The 23,118-nt window shown below is 39.6% G+C and overlaps 1 protein-coding gene across 2 annotated transcripts in view; it reads right to left on the minus strand.

Annotated features, from left to right (window-relative positions):
- Positions 1–3,423: 3,423 nt before the first annotated feature.
- The window catches only part of dock8 (dedicator of cytokinesis 8), a 59,409-nt gene continuing 39,714 nt past the window's right edge, over positions 3,424–23,118 (minus strand). For both annotated transcript variants that reach the window (XM_034871614.1, XM_034871615.1), the window contains 21 exons: positions 22,715–22,854; positions 22,354–22,517; positions 21,346–21,497; positions 19,449–19,631; positions 19,145–19,271; positions 18,524–18,611; positions 18,273–18,369; positions 17,528–17,662; positions 16,998–17,150; positions 14,392–14,550; positions 14,206–14,306; positions 12,408–12,600; positions 11,668–11,811; positions 10,635–10,766; positions 10,073–10,207; positions 9,595–9,681; positions 9,137–9,373; positions 8,893–9,036; positions 7,668–7,774; positions 4,745–4,915; positions 3,424–3,533 (listed from right to left, as the gene is read on the minus strand). In XM_034871614.1, coding sequence (XP_034727505.1) covers positions 3,482–3,533; positions 4,745–4,915; positions 7,668–7,774; positions 8,893–9,036; positions 9,137–9,373; positions 9,595–9,681; positions 10,073–10,207; positions 10,635–10,766; positions 11,668–11,811; positions 12,408–12,600; positions 14,206–14,306; positions 14,392–14,550; positions 16,998–17,150; positions 17,528–17,662; positions 18,273–18,369; positions 18,524–18,611; positions 19,145–19,271; positions 19,449–19,631; positions 21,346–21,497; positions 22,354–22,517; positions 22,715–22,854 — 2,901 coding nt within the window. In that variant the 3' untranslated portion in view covers positions 3,424–3,481. The remainder of the gene's footprint in view (positions 3,534–4,744; positions 4,916–7,667; positions 7,775–8,892; positions 9,037–9,136; positions 9,374–9,594; positions 9,682–10,072; positions 10,208–10,634; positions 10,767–11,667; positions 11,812–12,407; positions 12,601–14,205; positions 14,307–14,391; positions 14,551–16,997; positions 17,151–17,527; positions 17,663–18,272; positions 18,370–18,523; positions 18,612–19,144; positions 19,272–19,448; positions 19,632–21,345; positions 21,498–22,353; positions 22,518–22,714; positions 22,855–23,118) is intronic.

The following is a 23,118-nucleotide window of genomic DNA, read 5'->3' on the forward strand; positions in this document are numbered from 1 at the left end:
TTGTAACGGGTGGTTATTTGAGTCACTGTTGCCCTTCTATCAGCTCGAACCAGTCTGGCCATTCTCCTCTGACCTCTCAATCAGAGCATCAACCGCATCAACAAGGCATTTCCGCCCACAGAACTGCCGCTCACTGGATGTTTTTTCTTTTTCGGACCATTCTCTGTAAACCCTAGAGATGGTTGTGCGTGAAAATCCCAGTAGATTAGCAGTTTCTGAAATACTCAGACCAGCCCTTCTGGCACCAACAATCATGCCACGTTCAAAGTCACTCAAATCACCTTTCTTCCCCATACTGATGCTCGGTTTGAACTGCAGGAGATTCTCTTGACCATGTCTACATGCCTAAATGCACTGAGTTGCCGCCATGTGATTGGCTGCTTAGAAATTAAGTGTTAACGAGCAGTTGGACAGGTGTACCTAATAAAGTGGCCGGTGAGTGTATATATATATATAGATATATATATAAAATTGACAGTCTATGGTTCTAACAAAAGTTTGACCAAGAAAACCAAATGGTCAACGGGAAGACAACACAAGGGTTAATTAAAGGGTTAATTGCCTTTGGGTCAAATTTGACCCCTTTTCAAAAAGTTTCTATATCAGGAATTTTGGGTTTCTTTCAAACAAATTGTCCAAAAAAGTAACGTGGATGGTTCCTAACCACCCTCACAACTTAAATATATAATTAATTCTCTACTTTTACTGAAGTTGGGTGTTTTTTGACAATTTTATAGGATTTGGAGACAAGAATAATTGATAAAAGACTTGTGTGTGACAAATGTTAAAAATAAAGAAAAATTTCAAAAAAGTGACTAAAATGTGAAAAAAATGCTGAAGAAAGAGACAAAAATGTTAAAAAAAAAAAAGAAAAAGAAAAAAAGTGACAAATATAAAAAGAAAAGAAAAAGCTTTAACAATTTTGGGGGAAACATTTTTTTTTTTTTTTAAAGGCTCAGAAAAAGTCGATACACGTTAAAAAAGTGACAAAAACATCGGGGTTAAAGACACAAAAGTTTCGAAAAAGACCACCAAAACGTTGATAAAAGGTTTTTCATTTGAAATTTTGACTCACAGAAACAGAAATTTGCAGGTAGGCGGGAAGACTACACGAGGAATAATTACAGGCTATACGGTTACAGAGCTTTTTGTAATTTACCTTATTAATTGACCTTAAAACACGTAACTATACCATAGACTGTATATATGTATATTATTATATAATATTACCGGTGTCTATACACAGCTTACACATATTGAAGTCGTACATGAGAGGACCAGACGGTGCAGTGAGTTACAAAGACGTGTTGTTTTAACGTTTGAGTTTTAAACGTAACGGTGGCGTGAAGCTAACTGACAGTATGACACGAGGAAGTTCACGAGCGAGCACTGTATTATTCAAAACTCAACGTCCAAAACACATAGGCTCACACTGTATTCCGGGACACTTCCGACAGCTGCAGTGCTGCCATTAATCACTAGCTAAAAGCTAACGGTATTTTCTTTTACAAAATGTCAAAAACCAACTGTCAGCATACCACTGTCTGGAATTCACAAGTACCCGACGTGCTTTACTTGTTGTGAATGAAGTCTACAAACCTGTGTTCGTCAGGTTGAAGTCGAGCGGCGATGACGTCATATTTACGGGACAGCAGCCGCTTGTAGTTTCCCCAAGTTATTCCCGCCTTTGTGATGTCTAAAGCTACGGAGTATAGATACTCAGTTTATACAAGAGTTACTGTATGTGAAAAAAACCTTTAGTAGATATTTTACTTATCAATAAGAAGTCAAATAAACTTTTTAAACAGTAGTCTATTGAAAAAATACCCACTAAAATGGATAGGACTGTAGTTAGATAAAAAAAACTTTAAAAATTACAATACCTTACCATTTCAGAAAACTGTAAGCCTAACATGTGAATACAATTAATGAATACCAACCATACTGATGGCGGATTGATGACTTGAATCAGTTTAATTGCTGGTAATCTTGTTAGCTCTGTAACAATATTAATAGTACATATTTTTAAGGCAATTTCTTGAAAGCAAAAGTTTCAAAAATAGTCATAAACGCAGTAATGACAAATGTGTATATATTAAATTTTATTCAGGTGCTTCAACATCATTGTATGCATGACAAGAAGGCCTACAAATTCCACATTTAATAAAATGGACAAATGCTGTCTCCAGTGATTGAATGACATATGGAGTAAAAATATATTCTACATTGCAACACACAGCTGTGTGAAGTGATTTTTAGAAATGTTGCCTTTCTAGTTAAGTATTTCAAGTCCTTAGTAAATAAGGTAGGAATTAAATTTGGCACTGTGTGCATCGTAGGACATTGACTATTTACTAACAGGTACTGAAACTACTGGAACATACACTGATATTGTTACAGTACACTCCCTGTATCACTGAATCCTCCCTACTGGATAATATTTCCAATTAATATCATTATTGCTATTATTTATCTTATTTATCTAAAAATTCCTTTCATAAAATAAAATGCAAAATAGTTTTTATATCTTTGTAAACAGCTTTGTAGCTGTCTGATATAAGACCTATAGTATATAAAAAATGTGGATTTAGAGATTAGCCGTGTGTAATTTAGAGCCTCAGATAAGTCTATCTGCCTCCTGTGTTATTACATCAGATAACTCTCAATAAGTTAACACTTCCATTAGCTCCATAGCCAGGTGCTGTATGCCCAACAGTAACAAGACAAAGAATGGACTTAAACAAAGGAAATTGTGTCTGTTTTTCCAGCGCACAAATCCATCTGTACTCTTGCTGCTTTAACTGGCACATCATAGACGCCTGGAGTGGAATTTCAGAGGCCTTTTAGCACATAACAGAATCATTTATCATCACTTAGTCCAAAGTGACTTCACTATGGCACCAACATATTCAACTCCAAACATTATCTAAATAAACACACATCCATTCACACATTTATATACACATACACACAGGACACGAGCATAATTGGCACAAGTACAGGCCCTGGGCCAGCAAGGACCTTTGATGAGGAACTCTAGTCTGCCTCTTATCCCAACCCAGAGGAAATGTTTGCAGCATTATTAGGACTTGCAGTTATCTATATTAAAAAAAGAGGAATCAACAGAGCCGAAGCATCTGAAGATTTTACAGTGAAATGCTCAATAAGCTACACTTTGCTTGAGATTCCCACCTCCATACTTTTATGGGCTAACTCACCTCTCACCCTCCTGTAACAAACAACCTTGACATCATAAAAGTGGATGTACAGCAGCCATTAATAAACATTACTGGACTGTTGGGAAACTGTAAGTCCTCCATTGTGGACACAATGTACTGCTCCAGTGCAGAGGAGTGCAAAGGTATCATCATCAGTTCCTTTCCTTGTTGTTTCTCCTGTTTCATCTCATCTTCTCTCTTTTTCCCTCTCTCGGTTGTGTGACAGCCTCCCCTTCTTCTCGCACTCGGCGTGCCGTGGCATCTCAGGAGTTTTCCTCCTGAGCTCTGCGGAAACTTAGACGTTTGAAGGAATCCCTGTGAAAAGTGGATGAGGGAAAATTGGTAAAAGGCAGAAACACAAGATGTTATGATCTTATGAGGATGAGGAGGAATGGTTAAGTTATATGTTTCCATGAGCAAGGCACAAAAATAAGATTTTTTGTATCAATTACTCATTCTTCAGCCTGCAATGCCATATTGAAAACGGCAGACTTAGCTCAGCCATTAGCTACGCAGGTGTCCAGGTATTTTACAAGGTCATTCATGAGAGGATTTAGTGTAGATATTGAGGTCCTTGCAACTTGGATAACTCTTTTTTATTAGAACTAGGCCGATAAATTAACAAGCTCTTATATTGGCCAATACTAGGTTATTGCAGATGTATCTTTGTATATAGCAATATGCGTTGATGTACTGTTTGCATCCCTTTAACTTTTAACCCTCATGTTGTCCTCGGGTCAAACTGACCCGTTTTCCTATATCAATGTTCTTTTAACTACCCAAATGTAATTACCCAAAAGAACATGATTGATTCCACCGCTCTTTGGTAAGTACAAATCTCTACTTTCATTAATTTTGGGGTGTCTTATTCAATTTTATAGAATTTGAAAAATAAATATTCCAGTCTGTGATTATCCATAAACATACTTTCCTTTAATTTTAGTCTAAATAATTCCTAATTTCTGCTTTTCAGACTCAAACATTGGGTATAATAATCATTTATTTTTTAAACCTTTTCATATTTTTTCCCCTGGAGTTGATATCAGTCCTCATCCAAGTTTCATTCTATCAATAATACGCCTCTGATTTTGAAAGCTCTCTTCACATTTCAGAGGCCGAGTAATCAATGGAAAAATGTAAATTTGAGGAAGAAGTATCCCTTTGAAGTACATGCTCATCCCTCAGAGATGGAAATGCACTGCTTCAAGATGTATCAAGATTACTATATTCAATCATAAAAGCCCTTAGAAAGCAATCAGTCTTTACTAACACATGGGTGCGATGTTGCCGTGGCATTTGGTTCAACACTCATCACAGTCTGTGTACTGTGGCTCGGGTTCAGCTATCAATATTTGTAGAGGTGACACGGACAGTGTGAATGGATAACTGCTCAATTCCATTTGTTCTCACTTTTCTTCGGGTTCAGCAATCGTGATGAAAGGATCAATGATGTATGCTTTTCCCCCCCCCCATCACTGTCTCTTGTCAAAACAGTATTGGCTGTTTGACTTGGAGGGTCTGTTTACCTGTTCTCCAGTCGAGGCCTGATGATGGGTTTGTAGAGCTCAGGGATCTTCCTCTCCAGCATCGGCCTCAGGCTCTCTCTCAGGCGGTTGTGGTTCTTCTTCAGCTCCTGCTGGTACTCTTTCTGGTCCAATGTGATCAAATGCTTATTCTTCTCAACTGCCTCACCACACCTACAGGACAGAGAGCAGAGTAGGATAGAATCAATCATCGTTTTCTAATTTATTTTTCTTGAATCACTTTGCATGGGATGGGGGGGGGGGGGGGAAAGAGTTGAATGTACTCCTTGAACTTTTTACTGCAATAACTCAAACTTAAAAGCAGCTTCAAAAATGATTCTCTACAAACCAATTTTGCTGAAACCCCCTCTTTCCTCAAGCCTTCAGAAATATACTGCACTGTTTCATGCGAACGACATCCTGTAACTACTTGACATAAATTGGACTTCTTTGCATGCCAGAGCTCTAAATGGGAGTTAACAATGTACTTGACTGGAAGGAACTCCTACATTAGATCTTTCTAAGTACCTCAGCTAGAATGTGAGCTAAGCTGTAAATGACCCCACAAGGCTGTTTCAAAACACAGTTAAAAAGGGCAGCAGAGGTAAATCTCCAAATTACAAATGACCAACAAATAAAAATCTACCTATTCTTCCTTATGTCTCATGGTAAAGGGGAGCACAGCAAGATTCATCTGAGCACAACTAAGAGAAGAGGGCAGGAATGGGGTCTCTCCACAGTCCTCTATCATGACATGTATAATCACCAACATATAGAGGAGTCCGCAGGAAATAAGAGACCGGGTTTATGGCAAACACATGTCTGAGTTCATCTCTCGCTTTTAAAGAAACAACACTGTTGTGTTAATACGCAGGGTAATGATCATTAAGGACGGTTTGGAAGAATCAAGGATTTTCCAAACATTAAAAACATCTACTTATATGTAGCTATTCATCTATCTGACTGCTTGGTTTGAATTTAAAAAAAAAGGAATTATCTTTATGTATCTTCAATATTTAACATAAATATATCAAATCTTCATTTTGACTAGTATTGTTTAACTGTATTTGCGACATCACTCATGTTTTCTGAGCTGACTTCACTGAGAAAAACAATGGTCATCTTCAGCTGTAATCCAAATTTGGAGGGGGGGTTTATGACAGCTGTCGGCCAGCTGTCACAAACCACAGTTTATGACAGGCTGGGCAACAGTCAATCAAAGAAACAACCCCTCCAACGTTCATCTCTACAGGCCCTGATCTCCAGGATTTCTAGAAATGAGAAGGGATATTAGCTTTGAAACCCATTTGGCAAGCAAATGTATTAACTTTCATTTTTAGAGAGAGAAGTACAGTAGAGGATTTTCCTTTTGACTATAATAAAGTTTTTCTTAAAGGGATGTTGCATACTGTTTTTTTTTGTACTGTAGAATTTTATCTTAATTTATCACTTGAATGAGTTCCTTTTTTTACCTGAATTGGACACCAAACAACTCAGTCTTTTCCAAATTACAAATTATGTTACAAATTAAATTATGTTTCATACAAACATAATTTCTTAATATCTGCTTTAAAGCTGATCTGCCTCTGAACTAGGGCTGGGTGATCCATTTTAGGTGGAATTGCATCATGACAATATAAAACTGTGTCATAGTTAAACAAAATGTAGTTGTCAAAATTAATGATCCCAGGTTAATCATAATTAAAAGTCAGGAAAATAAAGTATTTGGTTTTTTATTTCACATGTGATTAGAGGTGTATATAGTATCATTCATAAAAGGAGAACACAGTTGATTGAATAGAACATAACATTTGCAAAAATGTTGCATAAATTTCATCTATATTAAAAGATATTCTTACTATTGTGATGTTGCTGCGGCTAGTGGACCTACCCTGAACATTCCAGTGCATCTGTTAACATTTATGATTAAGCAGTTTAAAAGCATTATTGAGTTGCACAGCAGGTAAAATGTTTGAGTGTGAGACCTGATGTCCTAGGGAGACATACTGTATGGAAGAGATATTTAATTCTGTGGGGTAAAAGATGACCAACTTAGAAAAAAAGATTTTTTTAGAACACCAATGGAACATTGGCATACAAAGGGTCCAGCGCCAGCTTGCCTGGATTTAGGATAGAAAATAAACCTTTACGGAATGAAAGTAAATATTTGCCAACCTGCTTGTAGCAATCAAGGCAGCTGGAATTTGACATGAGGGTTAGAAAATGAAAACCATCTTTTGGAAGCAAACTGCAAATGCCCACGAGATGAAAGCACACACATCCGAACACATTCGGCACACACGCCTGCGCAAAATCATCATATCCTCAGACACATTGCTGTGGGTTAGAGTGGTTTTAAATTATGTTCTGAATATTCAAAATGTAATGAAACTCTTGGGAACAATAAACCTTTCAAGAAGAAAATGCGGTCTGTGATATTATGAGGAAAAATATTTTCCACTGTCATATGGGAAATGAAAAAAATACCCCCTGTCACAAGTGGTTATATTATTCCACACCCCTCTTATTGTATGTGTTTGGTTTCCCTAACTATCATCTGGTGTGCACTTTAGAGCCGATTATCACTTCCATCTCTGCATCTTGAATGACACTCTGCCTAAACAGCAGGATATCAGTCTCCATCAGTCACAGTTGTCTACAATTCTCTTTATCTTCCTTCACTGACACCGGCAATGATGTATACATAGAGCATCCTGGAGAAGTGTTTCACTCATTCAAATCATGTCTTTTTCAAAGAAACTGAATCGCTTTGAAGAATAGTTCCATACCTCTATCTATTGAGTTACTAAGGGTAAGCAGAAATTAAATAGTTGGTCGCCATAGATTTCTATAGTTTTTCCTCCCTTTTGCATGACTCTAGTGCAGTGTGTAGTCACTAGGTGGCGTTTCTTAGATTGTATCTTACCTCATTATAAACTCTTTGAAACACAAGCGCAGTTTATTGTGGTGGCGGAAAAGCTTCGGGTCCGCTGGGATCTCATTCAGGAAGACCTGGGCTACCTCCAATGGGCCCTAATAACGGAGGACGGAAAAGGGGGAGAGGGACAAAAACAAAGACACAGAGTTAGAAAGACAAAGAAAGAGAAAGCAAAAAGAAAGTGGAGGAAGGAAATAGAGGAAGCGTTTGAGAGCGTATGAACAAAGGAGGGATGACAATGCCTCTCATTCAGACGGGAGAAATGACTCCCTAACTGAATGCCTAATGCATGCTCTTGATGCTGAACTAGAACATGAGGAAGAGATCACATCAGAGAAGGAGCCATGATTAGCCTCCTGCATGGCTAATGTCACTGCTAACCCTGCATACACCCACCATTTGGCTCCCATTTACCCGGTATGAGATCTTGTTATCCTTACTTATATTCATCATAAAACCACACCACACTCGCACGGTGCCTGTATCACGACAGGCATTGTTAAACAGCTCTGATTAGCATCATAAACGCATTGGGCCTGGGCCTCGGTTCTCGGTCCGAGCTGCGGACCCACACACAGAAACCCAGCCTCCTGTGCTGATTACAGTCAAGAGTTATATGTTTACGGAGCTGCTGAACATTAGCGTTATGTATACAACCATCAGGTCGAAGCGAGGGACCTGTCAGATTAGACGCTGGAAGATAAAGCATTGGGGGAGAGGGTGGAGACGCTGTAGCTAGCTTCATCATTACTCCAACATTCACCAGGCTGGCAGGACCTGGAAGCTATCAGATCAAAGAGACCTCCGGTTCAGCATGCCGTGCAAACAGGGACATGAAAGGAAAGAAGGGCCTTGAATTGACGTTTTAACTAAATCAGGGGAAAAGCAAAGGAAGGATTAGGGTTGTGGATGGGGTGAAGGCTTTGATGATCACTGTCATGTCTCCCACCTGCACTCTGTGGCTACAAGGGAAAATGTCAATGTGATAAGATAAATAGAGGTAAATTATTCTGGTTTATTTTCCCCTGCACATTAAGAAGGAACACTCAGGGGACAAAAGGGCTATGTATGATACAAAGAGCACTCATTTTGGGAGAACCGCCATCATTTGGTTAAGCATGAAGTAAGCGATCACTTCAGCTGAAATAGGAGCAGACAGACGGTAGTGTAAAATAGAAGCAGTGCCTTCACAAAACATTTGCAATGCTCGTACCTGGTTAACAGTGGCTCCCACAGCGCCTTGTAGCAGCATCTGCAACATTTTAGCATCAGGCTGTTCTCTATGTGTCGCAACTGCTAGCTCTCTAGTCTTCTTCTGCATGTCCTCTATGGCCACCTCAATAGGAGTCAGGTCAAACTAGAAACAAGAGAGAGGTAATATTGTGTAATTCATTGCTGCAATCACCAAAATAACTCGAAAAACAATAGATGTTCTACACCATGTATTTTACACTTACCTCCTCTTTCTGGATGACGTTGATGCGAGTCTTGACGTAGGGGAAGGCATGCATGGTGGTGAGGATGGTCTTCCTCTTGTATTGCTCGTGGAGTTCCCCCCGCGGCCGCCCGCTCTTAGTGAAGGGCGTGGTGTACATGAAGCGTCTCAGGTTGAAGTTCTTCTCAAAGTTTGTCAGCCGATCTTTCATCTCATAGTCATCGAAGAAGGGCTCCACATAAGTGATCTGGATGTATGCCTGGAGAGGTGTGGTAGTTTACTGTTTACCAACAGTTTTTCAATGTATGCCACAAAGCAAGATAAAAATGAAAATAGCCCTTGCACGCAGTCAAGTTTTTTTTTGTATTACAGGTGTTATAATATTTGGTAATGCAAAGTTTGCTAAATTTTACCAGAGGGATCATTAATAGTGTTGTAACATGTAGGGGCAATCAGTGGTGTGACACTACAGGCCCCTACCTTGCTGGGGTTGAGTTGTTTTCTGTCCACTGGTGTAGAGTCCTTGATCATCACCAATGCGTCTCCAAAACACTGAATGTAGAAGTTCTAGGAGTGGGTGAAATTGTGTAGTTAGCATACAGTATTGTTCATTATATAGCCTGTTGTGGCTTTAAGGTAAATATATCAAATTTCCGACCTTTTTGCACACACACAAAAAGTAAACAATAAAGTATTTTCTATTCTATTATACTGCCATGTAAAGCTTTTCATTTAAGAATAAAATATTACTCAAAAGCATTAAATAACTTAATTCATTGACTTATTCAACTAAGGTGAGGCTGAAATTTCTGTATACTTCATAACTTTATTTCTCCTTTAAGGTATGATGGCCCAATTTTTTCAGCTTTTCCAAAAAACTAAAAACAGAAAAAAAATCAGAAAATCACTGTTCGTCCCTCTCTCTTTCACACAGACACACACACACACACACACACACCTCCAGCCTGTGTGATATCTCAGGCAGATGTGTGATCGCTGGCTCCTTGTAAATGAATTCCCGTTCATCCAGGTCTCCGAACTTGGCCCCATAAAAACCCACCCGGAAATAGGTTCCAAACATCCTCTTATGACCCTGGAGGGCAACAAAGAGAAGGATTTATTCACTCTATAAGTGGAATTATATTAGTAACATTTTCTTTCTCATTATGTCAATAGCCTTTTATAGGCTATTGACATAATAATTTTACTAATAATTTTACTTTATTGTAAAGAGCACTTTAAAGAGTTTAGTGTAAAACCATCTGGAATTTTTTTTTATTGTTGAGCACAACAATAATGTTAATTGTACTTTTCAAGGATGTTAGTTATCCAAACTCATTCTAAAAGAACAATAGATTATACAGTATGTCTTTATGAAACACTGAATAAGAAAATGCTTTTCCAATCTGTAAATTATATTTCTACATAATCTATTATGGTATCTTACTATTTCTCTAATTTCTACTTTAACCTTTTTTTAAATAAATAAAGCAGCCCCAACAGTGTCATATAGTTATTACCTTCTGAATGATGTTATCAAAGGCTCTCTGTAGTTTTTCATGAGTGAATGCCAGTTTCCTGAAATCTCTGTGAGCCTCTAGGACTGGTATGATGATCTTGTAGACCTCATTTACTGCCTCGTAGAGACCCCCCTGTTGAGACAGCCATCACTGCTGGTTAGTATGACCACATACAGTATTTAAAGAGGAAATATTTGCATTAAACACAAATAATATGAAAACACATGTTTTATGGGTAGAGGTCTTTCAGGAAGTTCATGTGGTTAGATTTGATAAGGGTCAGACTGTCACGTCATATGAGGGGGTGTGGTGTTGTTGATCTAATTAAACCCAGCCATTGCAGGTGTGTTCATGAGTGATTTATTCAGGAAGAAAAGACAAGCTGGAAGCTTCAAACGGCAAGGCACACTAGAGCTGTTGAAAGAAAGACCCTGTTGGAAAGACTGTTCGTAAATACACCTTTTAAAACCTGAACACAGAGAGCGGGCTTGCAGAGTCCCAACGCTGTGGTCACCAAAGCCAGCCGTCATCCTTCGACACGCAAACTGAAACAGCGGCCGGGTGAGTCCGTTTAACACAGCACGGCCCCTCTTAGGTAGGAAAGTATACTCATCCAGGCAAGCACAGGTCTCATTTTCATGTTGAATTCACCACACAGGGAGAGGAGACCAATACCAATAATGTTACAAGCTAGGTTAGCCTTAGCTAGTTAGCTGTGTTCCTTTGTCCTACGAGCCCAGGTTGGCTTAGCAGTGTAACATATGGCATGACTACCCTAATAGTTATTAACGAATCAATTTTGACATTAACTGTATCCCAATTCCATACTACATCCTATAACTCTGGTTACTTGTAAGTATTAAATGGATAATTACTGGATTAAACAATCTTGTTCTGTGCAACACTTAGTCCACACTAAGGCCTTATCTAAAATATATATAGAATAGGAAATATATCCACAGCAAGAATTAGTATGTAGTATGAATTTGGCACACAGCTGAACACTAAACATAGATAGCATATATTGTCTTACATTGCTGAAAAGCTCAGCGGCCTGCTCGAGCAATCCCACCAGGCCGCTCTCTGTGAAGTAGCGTCCTGAACACACTCCGTCCTCGTCCGGGGACAGGATGTCATCTGACACCGCCGACTCCTCCAGGACATTGGGGGAGATGTTCTTGGGAGAAAAACAGTCATCCAATCAATCAATTAGCCCTCTTCATCAAATAATCAATCACAGGGCTGACTTTAAAAGGAGGTGTCCTACAATGGGAAATTGAACTAATTTGATGACCATACAATCAATGACTTGCCAACTTCTGCGGGTTAGTGTGTCCTGTACCAAAAACGCCACAGAGATCAAGTGTGTGGCACAGCTCGTCGACAACAACATCATCACAGTTACTGCTATAACTGTTTGTTTTCAGTTCAGGGGAACAGTTCCCCCACCCCCCCACTCCTTCAACTTCAAAGACGCTGTGGTAAGCAGTGCTACCTGGGGACCATATTTATATGTTGACGTTATGAGTGTATAGCTCCCCCCTCTGGACACACAGCCAAACTTGGAAGATCTCTGGGGAGATGCGTGATATGAGTTGTTATGCGGGGGTGGGGGGGGTTTTGCATCTGTTCAGCCAAACAATCAACAGTCACAACAAACAGATTCTGTATGCTTCTTTTGTGTGCCTGTAACTGTTCCCTTTTTCAGTGCAGGCATGTTTTTATGATTATTTCCTCCTTGTTAATTTGGTGTATATGATCTGTGCTCTGTACCTGGAAGGTGACGCTGCCAACAGGCAGGTACTTGTGATCTTCCAGCATGCTGAGATACTCGGCCACCAGGGCAGCAGCGTGGACCAGGCACATAGCCGACTCGGTGTAACACTTCCTGTTGTTGTGCTTCTCTGCCATGTTCTGCAGCCAAGTCAGACGGAGGTCGGGAGACGTCTGGTAGCCCTTTGCTATCCTGAGGCGGGGAGGAGAAAGAGGGTATGGTTGCTGTTTTTTTCTTCTATTCTTCTCTTTATTTAACCAGGTAAAGGTCTCATTGAAATTAACATCCATTTTTTGAAGGCAGACTTGGCCAAGAAGGCAGTGTAGAAACATACTGTACAACATCCATGAGAGACTTAGAACACAGTCAAACTGCACAATAACCATCCAAAAATAAAATTGAAATAAATGTGTCTCTTTGCAAGTCCTGCAGTGATGATGTATTGATGACTACATTTATGTCTATGTATTTTGGTAAAAGCAGAGAGAAAAAGACAATGGTCTCAACTACAACAAAAGCTAAATGTATGTGTTACGTGAATAAAACATAAATGCACATTCATAATCATGAGCAAACACACTGTGTATTGACAAGACAAAAAATTAGGTCAGCAATACTCTTTACTGCAAACGGAAGTAGGTGAGTAAAGAAAAAGAAAAATTCAGCTAAAACTTAATTTAAGCTTTAAACAAATAACAAGAATTTTCTTATTCATTGTGTAACAGACAAAACATTTCAAAGAACATTAAAACATGAAACACCAGCAAAACGGCTCAATATGCCTATGCAAGGATGAGAACATGGATGATATGAGTTGCAAGCAATAAGTGTTTTTCTTTTAATAAGCATGGAACACTGACACCTGTGATATTTAACATTGTTCCAACATTTATCTTCTATTATATAATAATAGTAAAAAGAGGAATAAAAAATGTTATACCAAACATTCAACAAAATATTACACATTCAATTAATCGTGGTCTTCACAATTACCTAATTGCGATTTCGATTTAAAAAACGATTAATTGTTCAACCCTAGAATAAATATATGTCAATATATAAGGAGTGAACATCCAAAAACAAAATGTGTATTTGGGTATAAGAATTTGGGTTGTTTAGTGTTTTTATGGGCATCAAAAAATATGGAAAATGTGTTCCTGTTCATGGAATGCATGAATAATAAGTAGCCTAACAGCATGGGTATACATGTAAAACACTCTGAATGAATTTATTTATAAAGCAGGTGAGTTACTATACTATACAAATGAATTCAAGCATCTGGAGACCAAATGTCATCAATGACCTGTGTGTTCAGGAGCTTGGAGGTGAACGTTGGGGTGAGTCTAGGTAAGTGACCATCACTCACCAGAAGACTGGGACCAAAACCCAAACGGAAAGGTGCATGATAAATGACACATGTAGGTGACATTAGAGCATGTTGAGGTAAAGTGCCTAAATCAACACACAGCACATGTATGCCCTCTTTGTCCAACTGTTTCCCCTTCCTGCTCTCTCTAACAAACACACACACACACACACTTGTACACACACTGTTCGCATTTGCATATACACAAAGCCAGATCAGACTAAACTGCTACCACATGGTTACCATAGTGAGGGCAACAAATAGAGACAAAACAGCCCAGACCACAAAGAAATATGAACCAGCAGTACAACATAGAGGGAAGCCACAGGGTGATGAGAGAGAAGAGAGGAGAGAGTATGACACTGAAAACAGAGAGAGACAGAGAGACTTTCACAGATGATGATGATGATGACGATGATGGGGGTTCTCACCTGTACATAAGGTCCATGAGCATCTCAGGATCTTCCTGGAACTCCCTCATCTTCACTGTGTCTGATAAAATACTGTTAAGGTTTCTAAGAAGCTCATCCACCTGAAAATACAAACAAACACAAGAGGCAGGCATGAGGCAACAATCCGATCAAAAATATCAGCAATGTGATAGTAGTATGTTATACCTGTGAGGGCAGCTGAGTGTTCTGCATCTCAGTGTCCTCCTCTGCGTAGGCCAGTATGGTGCGCAGTGAGCATCGTAAGTATTCCTCCTGGAAGTCTGAGGACTTGCCCACCAGCGAGGCCAGAGACATGGTGACCTGCATCTTCACTCTTGAGAAGTTCTGACAAATACAGCAGGGACCACAGTGAGTGTTAAATCTTTTGCAGTGTTTATCCTACGATAAGACAAAAGTGTACATTTTTTTTATGTGAATCTGAAGCCAAGCACGGCTGAATTGTATTTGAATATGGATTTCCGTAGACTCCCAAATTAAAATTTCTTTTGATGTCTTCCCTGAAAGCTATAGACAGATTTTTTTTTTTTAAATATATATATTCAATGGCTAGACAAGACACTAGCACATGACAGACATTTGCAGCTTGCAAGAATACTAACATTCCTTCTTCTGGGTGATTACATGTTCCCTCTAAATTGCTTATAACCATAAAATTTCCAATAATGCCAAGGGCATATATTTTTATCAGAGACAGGCTATGATGTTTGTTGGTCAGTTCCAAAGTACCATATGTGCTTCAGATTCCATGATAATCTTAGAAATGGCCTACAATATACTTTATGATAATAATACTTTTTATTTGTATGGCCCGATATAACACTGCTGTAGGCAACAAGCATAACAGACACAGATACTACTACTGCTTTTCCTTCTGCTGCTACTACTACTACTACTACTAATACTACTACTCATTCTATCAGTTGTTGTCTTATCCTAATATTAGTAAATGAGTGCAAGACTTATCATTCTAAATAATTAACTCTTTTTTAGGACATATCGGTAGGGTAGCAGAACATACCTGTGATGACTCTTGCTAAAATCATCATTAAATCGAATCAAAAGCTTGTATCATATATGGAATAAAAACTGTGATGAGTGTCAACGCCTTTATGTCAGTGTGTGTATACAAAAAAGTTTAAAAAACACATCTGCATACTTCCCCTGGAAGTTTTCAAAATCTTTTCCAAATCATGCAATATGGTGTCTTTGGAAACACTTTGCTTTTGCCATGTTCATTTTTAATTATCACCATTTGACAGCAAACAAAAAAAGATTATTATGCAATTGAAAAATGCTTTTTGTACTAACATTGCTAAGCTGTATTGCTGTTCTCTTTTTGTTTGTCCCTTGCCTCCTCCGTTTCCATGTCTCTCCATCCTTCACACTACCTGTCCAAAATAACAGGCCTGACAAACACCCCTCCATCCTCTGCAGAGAGAACTGTGCGTGTGTGAGAGTGAGTGAGCTTGTGTATGTGGGAAGTCCCATCTATCTCCAGCATGACCAGCTAAGCGGGAAATGATCTCCCATTAGCAGAGACATAATCACCCATGGATCATCTCTACGGCCCCATTCTGTTCAACTGAGCATGGAGCCAGAGCCTAACCACCCATCACTCCCCTCTAACTCTGTGTGTGTGTGTGTGTGTGTGTGTGTGTGTGTGTGTGTGTGTGTGTGTGTGTGTGTGTGTGTCTGTGTGTGTCTGTGTGTGTGTGTGCACCTGGTATTTTCTCTATTTATTACAACAATCTAAAAAGAAAGTCAAATATGGACAGAGGAAAATAGTGTTTGAGACAGTCAGAAAGATGAAGTGATGAAAAGATAAGCAAAGGAAGACGTGGAGGGTAAGTTCTGAATGAATGAGTCATACGGCTGTTACGCTAATTCAGATCACAGCTTCCTCTGTGTACATCATATAAACAAACATAGGCTGTGATAAGCAGATGGGAAATACTCTCTTTAAACTGTAGATACTGTTTGTGTGAGTGTGTGTGTATGTATGTGTATGTGTGTAAGTGTGCTCCACAGGCTAGCGTCTGACTTTCATTAAAGTGTACAGTTTGTAAACACAGGAAATATTGACTGCAACAGCAGTGATCGAACTAGCAGAGAAAATGAAAGAAGATACCTTACTTCCTTCAGATATGTCTCTTTTTTATTTCCCTTCATTCACCTCTGGCAAAAACACTCCTCTATCTCTATCGTGATTTCCTGCTTTTCTCCCCTTTCACGCGCTCTCCCTGCCCTTAAAGCACATATACTTACACATTCACACATATAATGTACTGAAACACACACACATACACACACATATTCACAGAGGTCTGGCTGTGATTAGTTAAAGAGGGGTAGGAACATGGCAAGGCAGACAGTGACATATCTCTCTGCTCTCTACTCAGAGACACATCCTTCAGCAGAAACTTTCTGCGGCACGCTCAAAATAGACACGGAAAAGACATTAAAGCCTAGTGGGAAAGGAAAAGTGGAGAAGATAGGCTAAGACGTGTGTGACTCCCTGCTTCTATGAACATGTATCATATGCAATTCTGAACTCACATGTGCACTTAAATTCGATTTGATCTGACGTAAATGCAATTTCTTCTGCAAGCTCAGATGTTAAATAAGGTTTTATCTGACAGGAAGGTAACACTCAACTGACATTTGCTTTGTTTGTTTCAATGTGTGTGTGTGTGTGTGCAACCCGATGTAAGTATACACAGGATCATCTGTTGTGTGCTGGTGTGTGTGTGTGTGTGTGTGTGTGTCCTTACACTGGCATTGCTGTAGCTGTATCTCATGATGAGGTAAAGGGTGGCACAGGCCTGGCTCCTGTTCTCATCCACAGGGCTGCTGCAGTACTGAAGCACCTTCTGGCACAGGTCCGCACACTGCTCTGCTTCCTCCTCAAACAACAGGTCCCCAAACTGCACACACATACAGAGAAACTGAACCATGTATGTACAGACACATGCTTGCAAATATACATAAATAATTCTGGCTTGTACCAGCAGTCTGCCACCCCCACAATCAAACAAGAAGATTAAACTTAGACACAGATAGTGTTCATGTAAACACACCAACAGACACACACCTACTTTTGAATTCAATCAAGTACACACACACACACACACACACACACACACACACACACACACACACACACACACACACACACACACACACACACACACACACACACACACACACACACACACACACACACACACACACACACACACACACACACACACACACACACACACACACACACACACACACACACAGGCTCTAATAAAAGTACCTTGACAACAAGAGCTCTGAGTGTGCTGAAGGTGTGAGAGAGGAAAGTGGTACTCTGGTTGCAGGTGAGAGAGTGAAGTAACACCTTTAACACCCCACCAACCATGCTGTCCTTACATTCAGCCAATGGCACTGCCTGGACAGGAGAAATGAAAAAAAAAAAAAAAAAATCACCAAATAATATGAGACAAACACCTGTGGTTACACTGGGAAGCACAAGTGAGGACTTCACAACAGAGGTTCAATTTTCAGTCTTACATGTTTCAAGCTAAGACTGAAAGACTGTGCCTCATGTGTACTGAACTCATTGGTTACGGTTGTTACATCATTCACATTGATTTGAAACACTTACTTTGCATTCAAACAGTTTTTGTTTGTTTCCTGCTTTATGGTTATTCACTAAGTTTCACCACACTCTGGTTTGGACTTGGTCTTGGTCTTAATGTTTTCAAGCTGTTTTCAAGAAAACTGATCAGGGTTACCTCAAATACCTAATCAGGAACATTGTTGGTATTTCAATTATGTATGCAGATTTTTAATGGGACTAGCTGATGAAAGATAATCTCTTGTTGACTCTCGGATTCCTCTGAAAATGCAAAATATTGAGAAAACCATACAATATAGGACAATCTAATACCAAATGCCAAATTGCCAATGGACTCCCTTTACATTTTTCATGTGTTTATGTTCTGCAGATAGTGTACAGTGTTGAGATATTGCATGGGTTCAAGTTAGAGTGTTCTGACCTGTACAATGGTTTCCAGCAGGTCGAGCACTATAAGGTTAGTCTCGGTGGCTAAGTTTCCACTGATCAGAGCCTCTTGGTCCAACTCTGCTTTAGTCCTGGTGGAACACGGTGAGAGTAAGACAGATGTTTAGAAAGGGAAGGAAAGCACAAAAAGAAAGACAGGGAGAGAAACAGACAGACACTGAGAAATCAAGAAAGCAAGAGGAGAAATTTTGAAAATTGGACAAAGACATGCAAGTTATAACCTACTTATCCTGTCTGTCGTTGGTCTGTCTCCACTGAGTGAGGTCTTTCCTCCATCGCAGGTTCTCTCTCTGACCAATAGTCCTATCCATTCCTGTGAGGGATTTAAAAGCAGCGACTCATTTCAAGAAAACAGCTGGTGAGAAAACAAACATGCATGTTCACTTGAATACAGATTATATACTAAACTATATCATAGGAATCACTGAATTAACATTGTTTTATGGCAAAATGTGTATTGCTGTAAAACAATTAGATGAGTTGTGTAAAAACAAATGAACAATTAGAAAGAAATGAACAATTAGAGCTGTATTTTATTTTCACAGTAGTCAAACATTAACTTGGTCTCCTTATACACAGGGGTATATCTATGTTTGAAATGCTGCTTAGAAAAAATAATCACAGTCATAAGTGTTCAAAACTCCTGACTAACATGCTAACCTAAGCATAGACTGTGTGACTTGAAATTGGTTCTTACAGTTACTAACATTCTGAAACTCTGAGTGTCCTCTAGTTTTGGAGGTAGTTCCAGTTCAAAACTTTGACATATTGCAGAAAATGCAGATCTAAATTTGACAGAAAAGCAATTCTAACAGGTATTCCTTATAGTGCAAAAAGATAAATGACCTCCAACGCGTTTCATCATCTCCCCGCGGGCTCCCATTCCTCTCAGCAGGGCTTCCTCCAACTGCAGCTTGGCCTGCTGGGATTTCTGTAGGGCCTGAGTGCTCACTTTGTCACCGCTCTGCTTTCCCTATCAACACATATTCACGAGGTATAAAAAAGTGCATATAGTTTGAATATGTTGTAGTAGACACTTATCCTTAAGTTCTGTATGATAAATAAATATATGCCATCTCTGATGCAAAGTTTCCATCTGTATTTATATAAACATAACATTAATTTAAATGACTGCGACAAGCACACTGACCCCATACTCAAAGCAGGACACACAGATAGTGAGGAGCTCCAGCAGCTTGTTGAGCAGCGAGGGAGGCATTTCTACAGTCCAGCGTTGAATCAGGCTCCTATCCGCGTTTTTCATCACCCACAGGAAACACACCAACAGGTGGCGACTGGTGTCTGCTGCCAGCGTGGCTACAGATTTACCTTGCTAGGAAGAGGAGAGGAGAGAGACAGACATAGTATGATACAGTATAATGTAGCGCTCACTGAAGACAGAGAGCACCTGCACTTACTCAGAAACATACACATAAATGTCCACACATGTATCTGCTGTATGTGCACCCAGATTGAGAAATTACCTAGAAATGAAAGTGATGCAATGGGAGGTTAGGAAAAAATGATGGTAAAAATATGGTATTTAAAGCTATTGTGCATAGTTTATGTCGCCCCCATGAGGAATTCTAAAAGATGACAACAACACTGTTGGCGCGTCCACATGACACAGCCTTCCAAGTTGGTGCATGCGCCCCCACCCCTCCCCCACGGAGTTGCTAGCATGCAAGGTGGACATGGAGGATTAAAAACACATGATGGACTCTTCAGAAGAGGTCATTATCTTCAGCCAAATTTCTGCGCAGGAATGTCCCTGGACAACACAATCTTCTAAATATAGCCATAATGAAAAATACAGACAGAGTTGTGTGGAGCTGAGAGTCTTAATTAGCTTTGTAGCAACTCATTTGGCATTGGCTTGAATGTAACGGATGTTCATTAACATCAAAAAGTTATGCACTAAAGCTGTAAGGTATATTATCGCATAACCAGTCAGTCAGGGAAATGCTTTGATCCAAAATGCTTGCAGCACAAACAAATCCATATATTTCTATTATACTGTAGCCGACCCTCACTAAGAAACACATCCATAACACTGTCAGTGGTGGTCTCCTGCACAACCCGTTGAATCATTTAGTGAATATAATAAGTTTATAAAAGAAACTAACAGTATATCATTCACAAGGTTCTCTTAACCACAAACATGGCTGGAAACTTCTTTCCACACTGGCTTTAGTGAAGTCTGGTTCTCTTCCACCATCTTAATAGGCGTTAAATCTACTGCAGATTAATTTACCTTCATTCGTGTGATGATGAATCGCTACTATAGAGGGCTACTGCTGCTTCACTGTGTGGCAGCTTTGATAAATGTAGCTATTAACCTCCTAGCGCTCTAGGTGTCCCACCTAGAACCTGGTTTCTAGGTCTCTGTTATACAGCAGAACTGAACAAAGCTCACCAGAACCAACGTCAAATATGTGTAGCTTGTGATTAGAAACATCGCTTGTTAATTTGAAAGCATGCTCCATGTGAAAAAAAAAGCATTTCTGTTGCGAACACTGTTTGAAGGGAAACTGCCTGAAAATGTGGAACAGGCGTCATGTTTAGATTAGTTATGGATACCAGAGCCGAGGGCTCACTTGTGTGAAAATCAGTTTTTCCACAACAGTATTTCATGTAACAACATACAAGAGACTGATTCATCTCTTGGATAGAAGCAGAGAAAGAGAGAGAGAGAATGGCAGCGTTTAGTTTTAGTGGCTGTGTTGTTGCTGTAGCTACACTTGATGGATGTGTTTGTCAGGGAGGACGGCCCTTTTCACTTATGATGGCAATGCCTTCCCATAAACCATCTCCCGCAGTGTGTGTGTGTGTGTGTGTGTGTGTTTGTGTGTGTGTGTGTGTGTGTGTGTGATTTTTCAGGATGGATGAAGTGTGTGTGTGGCTTTGACAGCTAATCAATCTACCTTAGTGCAGCTCACCTGTTGGGAGGCAGAATACTCAAATACAACAGCACTTTTGAAAAATAATAAAAAGCATACCACAATTAGTTCTCTCCTCAACATTAAGAAATTATTTCAACATTTTACCATGGATGCCATGGAAACGAGAACATTCCGTCCCAGCGTGTTGAAGGGGTTCCCTGCAATTGCCATGGCAACAGACTGATTGATGGGTGGGACATTTTCAAGGTCATCCTCAGGTACGCCCGTCTTGTTTTTCCCGCCGCGTGTGTCAGAAACTAGGGAGACAAACACGGGTCAAATATGATTAGAAGAGAGGACTGGAGCTTAAATGATTCAATTGCAGCCCCTTCTGTGCAAAACCTTTGACACTACTGAGTTTTTTTGTTTTGTTTTTTACAGTTGAAATAGGAACTTAGGGATTAAGCACTAACACATGCTTGATGAACTACTACATAGCACACAATACGTAAAAAAGAGATATATTTTAGACACTGGTAGATGAAATTAGTCACACAAGAGTGTCTAACATTTGAATATTGAGAAATAACTGGTAAACTGAGTTATTCAGTAAGGTACAATTACATTGTTTCTATAGTGTAAATACAAAAGGCTTCTCTAAGAGGCAGCAGGTAGACTGTATCACCAACTCTTAAGGGCGGGTGAGTTTGTGCACAACTATGCGCACAATTTTGTAGTCTTTAGGGTGTCAGTAGTAAAGATTTGGGTTGGAAATCGGCAGGTCGCTGGTTCAAGTCCAAGTACAGACCAAAGTACGGAGTGTGGACTTGTAGCTGGCGAGATGCCAGTTCATCTCCTGGGCACTGCAGAGGTGTCCCTGAGCAACCACTCAGGGCGCCTGTCCGGCAGTCACAGCCCACTTACTCTGACATCTCTCTATTAGCATGTAAAAGGACCTGAGGGTGTGTATATCAGGCCTGTGTTTAATAACGTTAGAGTGTAAATTGTTATTTATTTATTTATTTACTTATTAAATTATTATTAGTGTTGCAAAATGCATGTCTGTGTGTGGTAATCTATCATGAATAATTTGAGTCTATGTGTACTGTATGTTTCAAAGCAAGAAATGAAAATATCTGCAATCCATGTCTCAGAGCGCTTGTGTGTATGTACCAGTAAAGTCCAGGTAGTTGGTGGAGTCAATGATGATCCCCACCAGAGAGAGGTAGAGAGCAGCCACCTTGGCTCTGACCTCAGGTTTAGTACAGCGAGGGTCGAGATCATGGGAACACAGCAGGCTGTAGATGGCATTGATGGCCTTTCTCTGGACCTTTCCCCTGTGAACACACAAAAAAGCTGTATTGATTCCACCAATGACATTACAAGTATACAGGTTACAAGTGCTTACAGAGGTTAAACACATCTCTTGGCATAGTTGGTTGTTGTTTCATTTATTGGAATGAGTCCATATCAAAGCTTTGTAATAACAAGGTAATAAGGAGATAACGATTTAAATGCGTCTATGATTGCATACCCCTCTGACTCCATGTCTAGGGCGGCACTGAGCTCTGTAAGCAGCAGACCGGTGAGGTAGTGCTGCTGTTTGAAATCCTGAGAAAGCTCAAACAACCCCAAGATCCTCTGCTGCTCCTGGAAACTACATGAACTGGAACTCTGAATGTGGAGATGAAACAAAGGAGTGACGGACACAATGAGAGGCACAGCAACAGAATAAGGGTAAGATTAATATTATGCGAAGGTACTTTTCAACCAGCTCTTTTTAAACAGAATCCCATCTAATTCTCTAATTCTTTTTGTATTTGTATTTTCCTAGACGTTTTCTCTTAAATGTGTAAATGTAAAACCATGTGACACCAAACTATTACACTGCTCACTTATTGCAGCTGTGATGATACTCCTTATCTAAATATAGGGGGG

The sequence above is a fragment of the Etheostoma cragini genome, chromosome 5, assembly GCF_013103735.1.
Source record: "Etheostoma cragini isolate CJK2018 chromosome 5, CSU_Ecrag_1.0, whole genome shotgun sequence".
Lineage (NCBI taxonomy): Eukaryota > Metazoa > Chordata > Actinopteri > Perciformes > Percidae > Etheostoma > Etheostoma cragini.